This window comes from Mastomys coucha, unplaced genomic scaffold (assembly GCF_008632895.1).
Source record: "Mastomys coucha isolate ucsf_1 unplaced genomic scaffold, UCSF_Mcou_1 pScaffold9, whole genome shotgun sequence".
NCBI classification, from domain to species: Eukaryota; Metazoa; Chordata; class Mammalia; order Rodentia; family Muridae; genus Mastomys; species Mastomys coucha.
Genome location: NW_022196915.1, coordinates 14,504,478 through 14,521,630, shown reverse-complemented (window position 1 = coordinate 14,521,630; position 17,153 = coordinate 14,504,478). Strand labels below are relative to the sequence as shown.

General features: G+C 40.3%; 1 protein-coding gene across 19 annotated transcripts in view; it reads right to left on the bottom strand.

Annotated features, from left to right (window-relative positions):
* Window positions 1-17,153, bottom strand: part of Erc2 (ELKS/RAB6-interacting/CAST family member 2) — an 865,869-nt gene that overhangs the window by 440,106 nt on the left and 408,610 nt on the right. For all 19 annotated transcript variants that reach the window (XR_004116280.1, XR_004116279.1, XR_004116282.1 and 16 more), the window contains one exon: window positions 7,094-7,231. Coding sequence is in view for 13 of the 19 variants with exons in the window: in XM_031362063.1 (XP_031217923.1) it covers window positions 7,094-7,231 (138 nt within the window). In the remaining 6 variants the exon portion in view is untranslated. The remainder of the gene's footprint in view (window positions 1-7,093; window positions 7,232-17,153) is intronic.

Genomic DNA, 17,153 nt, shown 5'->3' with positions numbered 1-17,153 from the left:
TGGTGGTGGTGGTGGTGGTGGTGGTGGTGGTGGTCTGCTTTTCCCAGTAGTCTCTTGACAACAACTAGACACTACAGAATTTGGGTTTAGTTTGAGCAAAATGCAGATATCTCCTGCAGTGAGAACTTATTCCATGCCAGGGGCTGTCACATGTGTTAATGAAGAAGGAAGCTAGTTTGAATATTAGCCTGTGATTTAAAATCCCCTAACGAGGCAACTGTGCTGTCAATTGATTTGAGGAGAAGAAAAATAACTACTGTTATCTTGCAATTTTGAAGTATTTTGCATACAGTACATTATTAGGACAGTGGGTGGCACAGAGAAAATGGGTCTATTAATTATGCATATTTATTTCTTCTTGATCCCAGTTATGGTCCTATTTTATTCTGGAGGTGAAATGCTAACTAACTAGATCCTGTGTGATCTACAAAGGAAGAAGTGGGCCCAGTGAACTATAAACCTCTAAGGTCTTTTAGCAGTTTCAGACTCCCAGTCCTTCTGACCTTTGCCTGAACAACAATTGTCTGTCTACCTCCTGGACTTCTCTGTCTCATCCCCTAAATCACATAGATGCTGCCATGACATTTATCAAGCTCCAATGAAACCATGTCAGCCAACTGGAAACCTCCCAGAAGGCCTGTGGTCAGATTATGTCACACTTACTGCCTTTCAAAACCCTTTACACAGTTTCGGCTTAACTTCATCCTCCCAGCTTAGTCTTAGTCAGAGCAGAACAACCTGCCTGGCACACCACAGGGTACTCTAAAATGATAGTGGGCAGAAGAACTCAAATTAGGGATCCTCTTGGCTTCAAAGCAAGGACCATAAAATGAAGAACTATGTTAACATTTAGAAGGTGTCAGAGTCGCTTGGAAAGTAGGTCAATTTGCTTTAAGCACCAAGTACTACTGTCTAGGCATTGAGAGAGAAGGAAGGAGAGGGGAAAGAGGGAGGGAAGGGAGGAGGGACAGAAGTTGGGGAGGATACAGGGAGGAAGGGAGAAAGGGAGGGAGGGAGAGGGAGACAGAGAAATAGAAGCAAAACAAACATTATAATATTTAAAGGTTATTGATGATTCAGTATGATAAACTACTCCTCCACTGATAAATATAGTAGCATGTATTTATTTGTTGCTCACTTTTAGTGACTGTGAACAATATAATAAGATGCTTCAAGTTCCTACGTTACCTTGACCTCCTGGCCATGAGGGACTGAAGTAATTCATTCTCCTTAGGGGATTTTATAAGAGTACTTTATCACAGTGACAGGAAAAGAAACTCAGAGAGAAATTGGTATCAGAACTGGGATTGTCGGCATGATAAACCTAACTATGTGACTCTTAAGCTGCTAGAACTATCTTGTGGCTAGAATGTGGAAGGATTTAGAACTGTAGGTTACAAATGCAGGTGAGTGTTGGAAATAGAACTTAATGGGTTATTCTGGTTGGATTTTTTGTGACCAGATATATGTACGATGGATGCTGTGCCAATGGAGTGTCAGAGCACATGGACTCTATAAGTAACTTGGAAGGGAGTCATGCGTATGATATTCTGACCATGAATATGGCTTTCTGCCCTGATAAGTTGAGTGAAGCTGAATTTAACGATCATGAAGTAGTCTTTTTGACACAAGAAATTTGAAGACAGGAGTGCATTCAGGCTGAGTATGTCTACATTTTACTTCCTTTATTCAAATCCATAGTGAAAATCAGCAAAAATAAATGGGCAGAAAGATGTAAAAACTATAGTAATTAGAAGAGAGAGGGTAATTATTAAAGATAAATATGCTGTTCTATTCTATACCACTAGAACGCATGCACTGAAGGAAAGATACTACCCACCAAAGGTTCTGACTTGTCGGATTGCAAGCTTGTTTGAAGGGGACGGTCTAAATTAAAACAGATTTGCTAAATGACTTGTTTATTCTTGTTCTTGAAAAGCAGATGCCTAGAGATGTGCTTCCCCAGGGTCAGGTCACAGAAACTGATGTAGCTATGTTCCAAGAGGGTCAGGCTCCATCCTGAGCAAGCACATCACTGTTTCATTCAAGCTTACAGTCATTATTTTGAGAAAGTAAAAACATCAGATATGAAATATCCATAATCGAGCACAGAGAGAAATGAGCGCATGCTCACTTACTTGCTCAGCTTGCTGTTTTCACTCTTATGCAGTTCAAGGCCAGCCCTTGAAATGGTGCTGCCAAACTCAGGCTGGATCTGTCCACCCCAAGTAAGACAATTTAGAAGAAAAATATTCCTCACAGACATGCCCGCAGGCCAACCTGATCCAGGTAATCTCTTAGTAAGGAGACTCTTCTCAGGTGACTCTAGACTATGTAAAGTTGGCTATTAAACTAACCATCCTATTCATTCATGTGATATTGTCTTGAAGGAAAAAAGAATCAGGGGTCCATAGATAGCATCTGAACTTAGGCAATATGTTGTAGGGCCAGAGTCTCTGTACAGAGGCCCTGAGAGGACACTGTATAAAGCTCTGAAGGTGAAAACCCAAATACTGTAGAAACTCTAGTATTGTGGAGATGCCAAGATGATGGGCAACTCTAGAGAGAGTTACAGGCATGGAATGGAGATTATCCAGGGATAGTCCATATGCTAATGATCGCAGAGCCAAGGGGGTGGGGCTACACAGGTTTATTGGAACCTAGTAATAGCATTATGTGCCCAGATGCCAGGCATAGAGGAGTAGTGGGGTTTGGTCCTTTTTCTGTTGGGTTTTGGAGTGGTTTATCCTTGTTGCTTTTGTTTCAGTTTTCACTGTTGTTATTTTGGTTTTGTTTCGTTTCTGTTTTTGTTTGTTTAAGTATACCTGTTTCTTGTTTTTTTCATTTGGAATTGGAATGACATTTACTCTGTGCCATTATTCCTGAAAGTATGTAGCCTGTGGGCGTACAGCTGGGAGATTTTTATCTTGGTGATATTAGCTGATCTAGAAAAAGGTTTTTGGTTTTTTTTTTTTTTTTTTTTTTTTTTTTTTTTTTTTTTTTTTTTTTTTTGTGGCTATGACCAGTCTCTTGTAGTACAACCTGCCTTAGAGAGAGAGCTAATTGCATACATTCAGTGTCCTTTTCTTCTGACTGGGAACATAATGTGACAAGCTGCTTCTAACTCCTCCTGCCTTGACTTCCTCGCCATGAAGGATCGCACCTTGAACTGTGAGCTAACATAATTTCTTTCTCCTTTACATTTCTTTTGTCAAAGCACTTTACCACAGCAACAGAATGAGAAACTGTGGGAAGTTCGTGTTTCCCTAATGCACTAGACTCTCTGTACATGCTTAAGAATTACAGGCCTCTGGGGTTCACAGCAGAGTAGCTGAGAAAACAGTAATTTTAAAAGCTCTCAGGTGATAAGACTATTTGGATACAATTAAATGCTTCTGACCTATGGGAAGAAGTAGTTAATTATCCTATTATTCCCCTTTTACTTGCTCCTCTTCAGTGAGCTTTCTGTGCTTCTGAAACACACTAGCATTCTACTTGGGGAATCCTTAGAAAATTCACTCCAAATAAAGTCTTCTGAGTTAGTTTGTGTGTCATCATAGGGAAACCCCCAAAATCAGTAGTAAATAGAGTTTTAAAGTAAGCAAGCTCGGAAGTCAAAGCTTCTCCACGCTGGGATTTTATTGGACCTCAGCATCTGTATTTTAGAGTCGGATCTTGAAGTTTTGAGCATGTCTCGGAGATTCCAGCTCTCTGCAATCACCAGTAGTCCTCCCTGTATTCCACTCTACCATCAGTCTCCCTTTATTACACTCCACCATCGGACTCCCTGCATTCCACTCCACCATCAGACTCATTTTTGGTTCCCACCTGGACCTTCTAGTTCTCTGAGTTCTCAAGTCATCATCCAAGGTACAACTTAGATGCTATGAACCTGGGGTTACAAATCTGTGGTCTGAGCAATTCCCTAAGTGCTTCTGAAAGAGACAAGAATTGGAGGCCAGGACATTCAAAGGTGCATTTGGGCGACTTGGTGCTGAGTGAGACTATGGAGAAAGGACTGGCTTCAGGGAGTGACTGGGAAGTAATGAAGGTGAGAGAGAGATGGCCACACTCAACACTGGCTTCAGCTCTCTCTGATGCCCCCTTAGACCTCAAAGGAAGAACCTAACAAAAGGACGTCTTACAATTGAGAACTTCTTTGGCTTTAAACTCAAATAAGTGAAATAGGGTCCAGAAAAAAAATCCTACCAAGAATCCATGACACATAATGTATATGGCATCTGTTTGTCTATGAATTTTAAAAATGAAATCAAGAGGAAGGGGCTGACCTATCACCCAAATACACAACAGGAACACACAATTTAAATCTTCTTTGAATCATTTTCATTTTCTAAGAAAACAAAATTACTACAAAGAACTCTGGAAACAAATTTTCCAGGTTGAAAGAATATCTTTCCCTGAAATATTAGTGTATTAATATTGTTATAGATTCTTAAAATTTTTTAAATCTTATAAATTAATCTCAAATTTATGTATTCATAATTTCACTATGACCTTGAAGACTACCTAACCTTGAATTATAGCCCTTTCCGTTACCTCCTATGGATTTATTGTTTGCCACAAGACTGGGTATGTTGAGTGAAGCACACTAGGCCCTGTTCAAGATTTTGTCAGCAGCTTTTATGGTTCTAATGCCTCCTGCTTATTCTTCAGTACAAGTCATAACGAAGAGTATAGTGGCCTAGGAAACTGATGGACTATATTATCTAGTTCTTCTATTTAACAGAGAAGACTTGAAGGGAAAATCACTTGTCGGGATTACCTACTTAGAACAGAGGTAGCTGGCTGGCAGGCCTTGCAACAGTGTGTATTCTTTACATAATCATGCTATCACTATTGTATGATATTCCCCAAAGAAAACTCTATATCCCACGAAGCACTGTGGACTTGTTATATAAAGTGCAACATAACTAAAAGTGGCAACAGATGAAAAAAGAAAAAGTGTACACAACCTTACTTTCACATTTCAGCACTTTTTACATTTTCTCCATTTCAAGCTGAATTTGAAAATAATATCAACAATGGACCTAAAGTCTATACTGACACATTATAAGCCTAACCCCCACATAGCTCTCCTTTAGAATTCCCATGAGAGCAGGGATTTCACCCATCCTCACCTCGGTCCCCAGACCCCAATGTGTGCTGGTGGGAAGCTTCTCTACAGCACAATAGGGATATCAAAGGGCAACGGCAACCTTAGGTCCCAGTGCTCGCCTTCCATCTTCTTTGAGACCTGTAAGTACCTGAGAATTCCTCTGTCTCTGCTGCCCATTTTACCTCAGAAGCACAGGGGTTGCAGACATGTGCTGCAGAGTCCAGCTTTATCTGTGTTATGTGGACACAAACTTGGGTCCTGATGCTTGAACAACACAGTTTACCCACTAAGCTATCTCCCACTCCTTTTATCTCACAATCGCTAAAGAACTTCACCTGCCCTGCTGCAGGCACCAGCTCTGGCACAGGGAAGAGTTGAGAGTAAAGGTGCCATGAGGACGTTCCCCTGTAGATATCATAGCTGCGAGTGCTGTGCAGTAGATGGGTGGAGTAAGTCAACCACGGGGAAGGAACTAGAGATCATTTTCATAGTTAACAACAGAGCTCAGAATGGTCTATTTTTCTTGTAGATTTCATTCTTCCATTAATTCTTTGATGCGTGGGAACCCTTTAAGTGTCCGTCAGAATGAAAGCTTTAGAATGGCTTTCTATTCCAAAAATAGTTAAGAATGCAAGTTCTTATAAGGCCCTGAGAGACCTTATTACCCGACTTCTTCCCAGACTCCTTACAAGTGTTCTCCCCTCTGCCTGCAACTTCTGGGTCTCACAGAAGGACCCGTGGGCTCGCCTACTTCACATTTTTCTTAAACTTACCTTTCCTGTCTCTAACCTAAAACCTGGCTGTAAGCCGTAACACCCCAGGAGTATATACCTCTCTCTGATTTCTTTCCATCTTCAGAAAATAACACCTCTCTGAAAACCCTCCTATGCCACCTAATTCATTCCTTTCTCTTTCTCCTTCCCCCTCATCAGAATGAGAGAACATTGTAAGAGCTGGGCCTTCACCCATTCACATGAGGGTGCCTAAGTCAACCAATATCCAGCACCTACTGAACACCCCATAAGGTGCTATGCTAAGCCCCACAGATGGCAAAGTAAAGCATACATGGTATGTTGTCTCCATTTAGAGTCCAGTATAAAAAGGCAGTTAGTCCCATTAAAACAAACACATGGAGAGTTATATTTACAATAAGAATTTGTGGGAGTTGGTTTTGTGGAATAGGGGCACCAACACAGTGTCTCTCTGGAAGTGATTCATAAAATAATAATGACAACTATCATCGCTTTGACTGTTCTAAACACAGTCTCTTTCTAAATATATTGATATCCACTGAGTGGGGACTTTTATCACCCCAATTTCGCAGGGTAAGAGACTGAGGAGCTCAGAAGCTAAGTGCCTTACCCCAAATAGTGAGTAGAGGACCTAGGATGTGAATTCACACAACCTTTCTGCCAAGTTCACATTCTTGGCTCAGAAGAATTAAATCTGTGCATAGAAAATCACTCCCTGAGCAAAAAGGAGCAAATGCAAAATGATGAAGGCAGAGGAGAACACAACACATTTGAAACCTAAAGGGCCAACAAAGTTACAGCACAAAGATGTATGGAAGAGACAAGCACAAGGCAGAGGTCCTGGACAGAAAAGGGCTCTATCAGGAAGGATGGGTGAGCCTATGGGGCAGGCTAAGAGTTTTATCATTTCAAACTTTAGTGAAAAGTTAGTGGATGCTCTATCAGACAGCCAAGGGGGATGCTGCTTTTCAGTTTCAAGAAGATGCCTGAAGTGTGCCCAGTCTCCTGGCTAACATGGAAGCCTGAGGACAAGCTGGAACTAGGGGCAGAGTGGGGAACAGGGAAAGTCAGGTATGTATTGCATATATGTGGATAGACTCCTCCTTGTGCGGCTTCTCCGACATCTGAGTCCCTGCTTGTGGGGTTTCTCCAACGTCTGAGTCCCTGCTGCGGACATTAAGCTCACCTTTCCCAACAGGGCCTCTGCTGTGCACATTAAGCTCACCTTTTCCGACAAGGCCTCCTCCAGTGTGGCCAGAGCTGTGTCAGTGTTGCTGGAGTCTGTCTGCAGGGACTTCACTCTGTCTTTCAGGTTGGTCAGTTGTTTGTCCTTATCCCTAAGTTGTTCTTGCAAGTTTTCAATCTAAAAATAAAGATTGACATAGTTAATACACATTTTCCGTGTAACCAAAGCCAAGATTCTTGAAGATATCTCTTCAAGAATGCATTTTGTTTTCGGTTGTTTTTTTTTTTTTAAAGACCCGATATATGGGCATCATCGAATTAGTATTATTGAGATTACATTTGACTAAGAATTAAGAAAAACTTTGAGATCTTAGTCCATTTATTGTAGCTTTCTATTTATAAGCAGAACACTCTCCATACAAATGCAAGACCCCTAATTATTTAAATACTATTTTTTCTCTGTTTCTAGCCATTTAACCACACTTTTAAGGCTCAGGTCCATAGATTTTTGCCATAGTGAAACAGAAAAACATCCCCCCAGGATTAGTTTATTCACTGGGCAAACACTGAGCGGGTGCCCATTCTTTACTAGGCAGAGCCCACACAACCATCCACTCAGTCCTTTTATCCAGCAAGAAATGTTGTGATAAACCAAACGTTGTCAAGTGGCTGTTTCAAAGTGACTGCATGGAAGCCAAGTAGGTTATCACCAGCAGACTGTTAATGGGAAGAACTTGTGATATAAGTCATATGCAACAAGGACTAAACACTCCATTTGGCAAGTAAGTCAGATGCTGGCAGCCAACCAGGCACTTTATCCAGTATCTGCATCCCGAAATAAACACAGAAAACAGCCGATTATACGGTCTGCCTGGCAGCAGCAGCACGGACCTTCTCCTAGGCATTGTGTCCACTATCATTCATGTTTTTATTCACTGCTTTCAAACCATGTATTTCTTATCTAAGGTTTTCTTAAGCCCACTACGCAAACAATTTATTCATATTAAGGGTTTTTAAATGACAGGGAAATAAAGCAGTACAACTCTGAGATAAGTCCATTTAAAATATTTGTATTTTGCGCCCAGCTTTTCTCAGGGACTCAGTCCTAATACACGCTTCACACTGTGCTGCTCGAGCAACTTGGGAGATTATCTGCCTCCTTCCATTGGAATCTGGAATGGCCACGGAAATAATGTTGGCAGTAGTCATGAAAATGGAGAGATGGCAAATAAGGTACCACTAGAGCATCATCCGGCAGTTCTAAAGAATCCAGGTATGGTGACTCATGCTTTGATTCTGAGAGATTAGGAAGCTTAGAGCAGGAAGGCTCTCAGAGGCTGAGGATAGCCCAGACCATATAGTGAGTTCCAGATCAACCCTGTGCTACAGGGTGAACACTGTTCCAAAAGAAAACATTGTGTAGTCCTAGAGAGGAAGAATGATGAAGCATCTACACCTGAGGTGACGGGACCTGGGCTGGGCTGATGGACTTTCCCAGGGATTCAAATGCATCTGAGCTAATAAAGTTAATGACACTTTAGGCAAAAGTGACAGATTTAGAAAAGGGTATAAACATTTATATCCAAGAACACACCACCTTAAAAAATTCTGTACAAACATCTCAAGAGTGTTCTTGGACTGGGCAGATGGTTTGGTTGCAGAAAGCGATTGCTACCTATATATGAGGATCTCAAATCAGATTCCCAGAACATACACATACACATACACATACACATTTTGTTTTAATAAAAGGAGACTTTAAGAGGCTACAAAGCATAGAACAGAATGAAGAGTCTCTTGTATAACTTTATAAAAAAATAAAAAAACAACAAACAAACGAAGAACAGTTCTCTAAATAGTTCCAGGAAGTAAAAATGATGGGGGAGACATGGTCTTGGAGACAGGTGGGAGAACAGAACTTCTGGCTTTTATTGTTGGAAATTTACACAATCTCCTGCTTAAAATTTTAAACCAAGTAGGGCTTTAAAAAAATATATGTATGACCCTTGGTGGTGCTGGAGCAGGTCGGGGTTAGGATACAGCAGTTAAAAGCTCTTGCTGCTCTCGCAGAGGGTCCTAGTTCAGCCCCCAGCACCCAGGTCAGGGGGCTCAAAACCACCTATCATTATAGCTCCAGAGGATCAAACATCCTCTTTTGGTCTATGCTCGCAGAAACAAATACACAAACACATATACATAAGTAGAGATAAAAGGAAATCCTTAAAACCTAGCTTGTGAGGTGAGGGGATATGTATGTATGTATACGTGTGTGTGTGTGTGTGTGTGTGTGTGTGTGTGTGTGTGTGTATTACAGATGATGAGATTGATCAGGGCCTAAAGGCATATGTCACCAAATCTGACAACCTGAGTTCAATTCCCAAGGCCCACATAGAAGAAGAGAATTAACTCCTGCAAGTTTTCCATTTAGCTCTACACATGAGCTGTGACACAGGCATGTCGCATACACACACTAACACAAAAATAAATGCAGTAAAATAATATAAAATACCAAATACGCAAATAATAATGAGAGCAAACACTATAAATGACTAGCCAAAATAAATTGTCTGTGTGCAACAGTTTGGGTGCAGTCTGTCCCCCAAAAGGTCCTTCTGGAAGCTGGGTTCTCAGTGTGCTGAAGCTGAGAGGTGGTGACATCATGGAGGCCCGACCCTCATGAATAGATTGTGTCCATCCTCATTGGGTGGAACTCATCTCATTGGACTCAACTCATTCTACCAAGAGTGGTTTGCTATCACAAAGCAAGCCTGGTCCCCTTCCAGTCACCTGTCACTATGTGACCATGCAGGGTCAGAATGCCCATTATAATGCCGCCTGCCATGCTGTGCTGCAATCATTAGGCTGCCAGGAGAAGCTGCTGCTGCTGCGGTGCTGTTAAGCATCCAGAACTAAAACTATTTTCTCTGTTGGACAGAAGAAGCCATGCTTGGTATTTTGTAGCGTAATACAAAATAGACAAGTCACATCAAGTTATATGCAATGAAACTGATATGAAGGTATTTAAAATCCCAATTTCACCCAACTGCAAATTAGATGGAAACTTTAGAATCTGAAGAGGAAAAATCATAAAATAATGCAACATTAATTTGGTAAAAAGGAAGTTCTTCCATATAGTAATATATGTATGTTACATATGTGTATATAGCATACTATATGCATATATACATATAAAGTATATGAATGTCACTAAGAATTTTTGGACAGTAAATTTTAGTTTTTCTCATGTTTTTTCTGTATCTTCCAGCTTTTTTCTTGAAGATAATATACAAAATAAAGATACTTTCACTCCAATTACAAAATAAAACAATGTTATTAAAATGAATTTTGAAGTAAGTTTTACTTCTTAAAAGGGTTTATTAAATGAAGAAATGTTCCTTTTACCTTCCCAAAAATAAATTCTTTCTGAAAATTAAATTTTGGGAAGCTGGCAATAATGTAAACTTTTTTATCTCCTAGAAAATTACTATACACCTTTCTCTTGTTTTCAATTTGTTATGACACTTAAAAAAATGATTAGGATCTATTCCTTGAAGGTGCGGAGCTCTACAAAGTTCAAGTAGCAGGAACTGGTTACTGAGCAAACTGAAAACTAAGGTTAGAATTGGGAATTTCAAAGATCGTTTTTAAGAAACTTCATTTTTCACAAAGATTCAATTTACCTTGGAACATAGAGAGCTCACTAGTCACTGTGACTCTTGGAGTGAGAGACGGCTCTATGCACCCCAAGGCTGAAAGACAGGTTTGTATACCCCAAGACTGAGAGGCAGGTCTGTGCATCCCAAAGCTCTGTCTATGGACCCCAAGGCTGAGGGACAGGTCTATGTACCCCAAGGCTGAGAGACAGGTCTGTGTACCCAAGGCTGAGAGACAGGTCTATGTACCCCAAGGCTGAGAGACAGGTCTATGTACCCCAAGGCTGAGAGACAGGTCTATGCATCCCAAGGCTCTGTCTATGGACTCCAAGGCTGAGAGACAGGTATGTGTACCCAAGGCTGAGAGACAGGTCTATGTACCCCAAGGCTGAGAGACAGGTATGTGTACCCAAGGCTGAGAGACAGGTCTTTGTACCCCCAAGCTGAGAGATAGGTCTGTCTACCCCAGACCTGAGAAATATTACACTTGTCATTGAAGAAAGATGTTTCTGGTCACAGACATCCAAAACAGTAACAATACTGTGTCTGAAGCAAGGGCTGCCCTTTCAGAGCAGATCCTTGCAGAACAAGCAAGGAATGGCAGCTTTCAAATCCTGGGGATTACATGGCAACCATGATCTTAATGGGTTTAAGCTAACTTCTGAAATTCTAAACTCCAAGACTCTCTATCAGAGTCCTTGACTCTTAGTGAACCAGACAAGATTCAGATTGATAGGACTATGACTTCACTCCTGAGGATTCTTCATTGGCTTCCATTCTACCCAAGGTCATGTGTGAGGCCCTTAAAGAGATGGCCAAGAGCCAGGGCTAGGACACAACATATGTCTAGCAGGAATGAGATCCTAGGTTCAATGACCAGTACTGCCAGAAGAAAGAAAGGAAGAAAGAAAGAAGGAAGAAAGGAAGGAAGGAAGAAAAGAAAGAAAGGAAGGAAGGAAGGAAGGAAGGAAGGAAGGAAGGAAGGAAGAAAGAAAGAAAGAAAGAAAGAAAAAAAGAAAGAAAGAAAGAAAGAAAGAAAGAAAGAAAGAAAGAAAGAAAGAAAGAAAGAAGCAAACAATAAAGAGAATTCACTTGCTCTCTCACCAATCCCTAAACTGGCTGCCATTTTAACAAGCCATGCTGTCAAGAACAGACTGTACAGCTTCCCGCCTTTGTCTGCTTCATGTACTTGGAGATCACTTCCCATTCCAACTCTGTACCTGCTTAACTTTGATTCAAACCTTTAGATGCCAACACATATCCTTTATCCTTCAGAAAGCCTTCTCTGCCCCACAAGCTCTGCCCCTTCTTTGCCCCTCTGAACATTTTACACATATTACACACATTGCCTTGTCAAAGGCTGGAGATGCAGCTGAAGGCTCAAACTGTCTTTTCATGTGATTAGCTCTGCAACCCTGCTATAAGAAGCTCAGTTAAGACAAGTGCTCTCACTTGAACATCTCTGGATTCTCATTTGCTGAATAACATAAGGAAGAGAAAAAGGGTGTGGTTACTAAATAGATTGCCTTATAAAGAGACCAGAGCAAGGAATGCTGGGTTCATTTGGCTCTAGGATTCTTAGGGACAGGTAAGGTCTTTGTAGAGGCTCATGTTATAGCATGGTTATGTTTGTAAAGCTTACCCAAAGGTGTATTTCTGTTTTGCTTTATGAGATTCTGAAACTCAATTACTAAAAAGCCTCTTTTTTTTTCTTAAGACATATTTCTAGAATTTTGTTGTCCATACCTTAGGTATAAGTTTAGGTAAAGTTATTAACTGGAGCTACAGAGACAACCAGATAAATTTAAACAAATAAATAGTAGTAGCGGTAGTAGTAGTAGTTGTAACAGGTAATTTTATAAAATTACCAGAAAGGCAAAGATTATATGAAAAAGCCAGAATTCTATGTCTAAAGTTCTGACACCAGTGGCCTAAGGGAGATGCTACTGTTGAGCAACAGACAGCAGGTAGCTGGGCTTTGGGGCCAACTACTGTATTGTCTCACTACCAATGATCATGTGACCTTACAATCACCACAATGGAAACATGCCATCAGATTGCCAACCGTCCAACAACTCTGACAGGTGCGTTGAGTTAAATAAAAATCAGAGATATGATTAAGCCAATAGCCTAATAGCAAGAGAGGCTGAGAATACAAATACTGGGTGTTCTCTCCTTCTGGAGTGAGATGCCCTTCATAAGTCAGTAGGAAAGCTAGACTCTGGTGACCAAGCAGTCAACTCATATCTACAATATCTATGGAAAAAATTCATTGTTTCATACCCAGCAGACCCAGCAGACATATCGCTTTAGAAAAACACAGATATTATTCTCAATCTCTCCTCCCTTCCTTCCTCCTACCATTTCACATGATATCATTCATGCTGACTTGATAAATACTTAGCAGTCATTACTTTCCTCCACTTCTATAATTTTGTGACTCTGAAAATGTAACATAAAAATATTCATAAAGTGTGTAACCTTCAGACTTTACACACTTTATGAATATGTTTATGTTACACTTCTTGGACTGAGCATAACTGTCTAGAGATTCATCCAAATTGTTAAGTTATTCAATAATTCATTATTATTTACTTCTGAGAAGTACTCCATTGCCACTGTGGCAGCTTCTTTAACCATGTACCTGTTTAAAGACACTGAAGTTGTTTCCGGTTTGGGCTATTACAGGCACTTTACTACGAACATTCACATATTGATTTGTGTTTTTTACCTTTAGAAGAAGTTTTCACTAGTCTGGTAGAAATGCTACGCCAGGATGATTTCTAGATAATATGGAAGTTGTTTTTATTATGTAAAGCACTACTGAAGTACTCTCTAGAGCAATGGTTCTTAGCCTTCCTAATGCTAGACCCTTTAATATAATTCCTTATGTTATAGTGACCTCCCCAACCATAACATCATGTCATTGCTACTTAATAAATGTAATTTTGCTACTGTTATGAACTATAATATAAATATCTAATATCATTATGATATATATGATATTATATGTGATATATGATATGTGACTCCCCAAAAGGGTCTCGACCCACAAGTTAAGAACCACTGCTCTAAAGTTGAAACAATTTGCATTTCACCTCTTCAATGTAAGAATGGCCTGGTTTCCCTACAGTCTCCCTGACGCTGTCCGTCACTAGTTGTGGTTTTAGTGGTTCTGAGAGGTGGCTTTTTACTCTGACTTTCCCCGTGGCTAGTGGATTTGAATGTGTTTTCATACATGCACCTCCTCAATGAAATGTCACTTGGTGCCTTTAATCCATTTTCTTAATGAATTGTTTGTGACAATTTTGTTTCACCATTGACTTTTAGGTACTCTGTATTGTCTGCATGCCTGTCCTTTGTTACCTTGTGTGCTTTACAGTGATTTTCTCCAAGTCTGTGGCTTATCTTTTGGCCTTCTTGATAGGAGCCTGACTTCTACTTCTGGGAGAGAGGCTCACTTGTGATGGGTGCCCAGTCAGGACTCTTCTGGCAAAGCTGCCACAGGCACCCTGAGCTCAGCACTTAGAGCAGACAAGACACGATGGTAGGCAGGCTGGCCTGCTGGGTTTTGCTGATGATATTGTATGTGTTGACTGGATCACTGCTAAATGTCCTGAGCTTCCCTTCCCTTCTTCCTTCTCTCCTTTGCCCCTTTCTTCCCTCTCTCACTTCCTGTTGGCAGAGTTTCTATTGCAGGTTCTGGAAAAGTAGCTGGAACAGGAGCAAAACCACAGAGGTCCCTCGGATCTGTTCAGGAAGTTCCCACAGAGGTCCTTCCTGTCTGCCTGCCTGCAGAGTCATTTATGATTACTGATACAGTTCAGAGCTATACTTATGAAACTTAGGCCATCTTCTCCTAGAACTGAGAGCCACTAAAAGTTTTTGGCTAAAATGGATTATTTCATTTACTCCCAAAAATCTCACCATGAAAGTAAATCTAAGAAGCTGGTTGAGTGTAGGTTCCTGTTCATGCCGAGTGGGGAGGCCTAACTCCTCTGTCACCTTCCCTTAGCTGTTCAGATACCTGCAGAACTGGGGCTCTCAGCCCTCTTCCAGCACCAGCACAGCTCAGGACCCATTGCCACCAGAGGGTAGAAGGAAGGGAATTGGGGTCTAGCTGAGGAACAAAGGAAAGGTTTGTAGAAGATACTCTCTCTGCTATTCACTCTCAAGAATGACGTTCCATGGAAAATAGATTCAAACAAGCGCACTATGACAGGAAGTCCTGGGCTGGCCAAGATGCCAGAATAAAGACTTACATCATACCACTAAAACTTGTATTTTCAATCATGGGTTGGCACACAGTAGGTCTAAAGTTAATATTCTTTAACTGAAGCCAAAGAAAAAGTGACCATTTAAATACTGGGTTAAACTTGGCTCAAATTGCTTCCTCCCAGGCGATTTTCTTGAGAACAACCACATCGTGACACCCTGTGGAATACTTGAGATACTGCACAATTGCAGCTCTGCTGAGGCCAGAGTTGATGCAGAGGTGCCACAAAGGAAACTGCTTTCCAAGGTGCATCACCAGTGCTCAAAAGTCTCCAACATTATCATCCACAACCTGACCCCATGGTAAGTAAGGTATTTGAAAATAAAGGGAGATAACTGCTTGACGCTTGGCACTTCTCTGGATTCCAGAGCATTCGTGATTTCCTTCTTCTTAAAACTAATTTTAAAATGTTAACCAAGACAGTATGTTCTCAAGTGGTATGGAATTTTGTATAATGTTTCCTTTAGACATAAAATGAAATAAGTGGTAAATTTAAAACATCCCCACATTGTTCTAAAACAGAACATTCATTAAAAATCCAGTGATAAAATGGCAACCTCCAGGACAGCCTCCAGAGGTACTCTCAGGGTGAGACCCTTAAGGGCACACTGCAGACAAGCTCTTTGGTACTCTGGCATGGCTAACAGCCCTGCAGAGAGGACAGGCGAGGTCTTGAGACCTCCTCAGCAGGGAGAAGCCCCGATCTCACAAAATTCATTTTTACTGAATGGACTGATGAAAAGATTTACTTTTATACACATAAAATCCTGATAGTCCATTAAATTTAATGTGTAAAACACTATTTTTTTTTCAAATTTTGTCCACCCTCAAATAAAAGGCAAAGTTTATGCAAGGGATCATTGCAGGCAGCAAAAGTTTTTTGTATACACGTTTAACAGGACATGAGTAAAAAGATTTTATGACACTAATTTTATCTGAGAGTCTACAGCTTAAATGTGTTGTACAAATTGGGAGTAAATTCCAACCATGCCCGGACAGAGCTTTCATCTGTATGTTCTTCCTTGTTTATTCTAATAGTATCTGACACTAGCAAGTATTCTGCTTATTAGAATATGCAAAGCACTCTGAGGGGAAGAAGAATTAAAAAGAAAACAATGGGATGCACAGAAGAAGTGTCAAACAAACCCTTTAAAATCTCACACAATTCATGGACAATTCGGACTCTATCCACAATGTGTCTGTTCCCCTCAGATTTCCCAGGTGGATTCTCTTTTAACCCTCGTGCATTTGTGTCTACTCTATTTGAAACTTGAAATTTAGTTGACAAGATACTGCGTGCCTCCTATGCCTTGCTTTATTGCTAGTTAATCCCTACACTAAAATGCAATTGCAACAAACTTTACAACTTCAGTGTGCCTGCTAATCTTTGACTGTTTAAATAACCTGCACTTTGGTAACTAAAAAATTGACATTCAGGTCACTTAAAGAAATCATTAGACTCTGAATAAAAATGTCTTTTCTTGTCCCCACACTGTCAATAAACAACATGATAATCTTGTCACATTTTTGGCCACTGTCTCAGGAATGCATCTTAAGTACTCAAAGGATTAAATTAAATCTCACCTACAGACAGGCTTTACAATTCCGGCAGAAACTTTAGTTCTCAGAGGAAAATTACTTTCATTATCTTAAGTTAAAACCAAATATTCTGTCCTCGGGAATTTGCAGGAAAATAGCAGAATCCAAGACAACAGCTTGAGAAAACTTCAAGAGAGTTTGCTCTTTAAGACCCTGTCTGAAAGAATTATTTAAGGGAGAATTCCTTTTAGGAAATATTTTCTCAAGGTCATGCTAAGACAGCTATAAAATTGTGTCATTTAAATTTCTTCAAGTTGATGCCTTCCCCCAATTTTAATTCTATTCTTGGGGGTAGAAGACTTTGGGTTTTCTTTGAGAACTATTTATTCCTACTTACTATTTTGAATTTGGATTATCTGTGAGCATTTGCTTTTTAAAGAGATGGTACAATTTTAGAGCTAAACATTTAAAATACATGTGAAGAATAAAATATAAGATGTATCGTTTTAAGCTTAAAAATAAGAGGAGGGACTAGTGTGGAAGTAAAAGTATTTGTGCGTGTAAATGAAAATGAGAGCATTTCAATATTTATGAAACTATTTTCCAACTTAAAGTACACTGTGCGCTTTAAC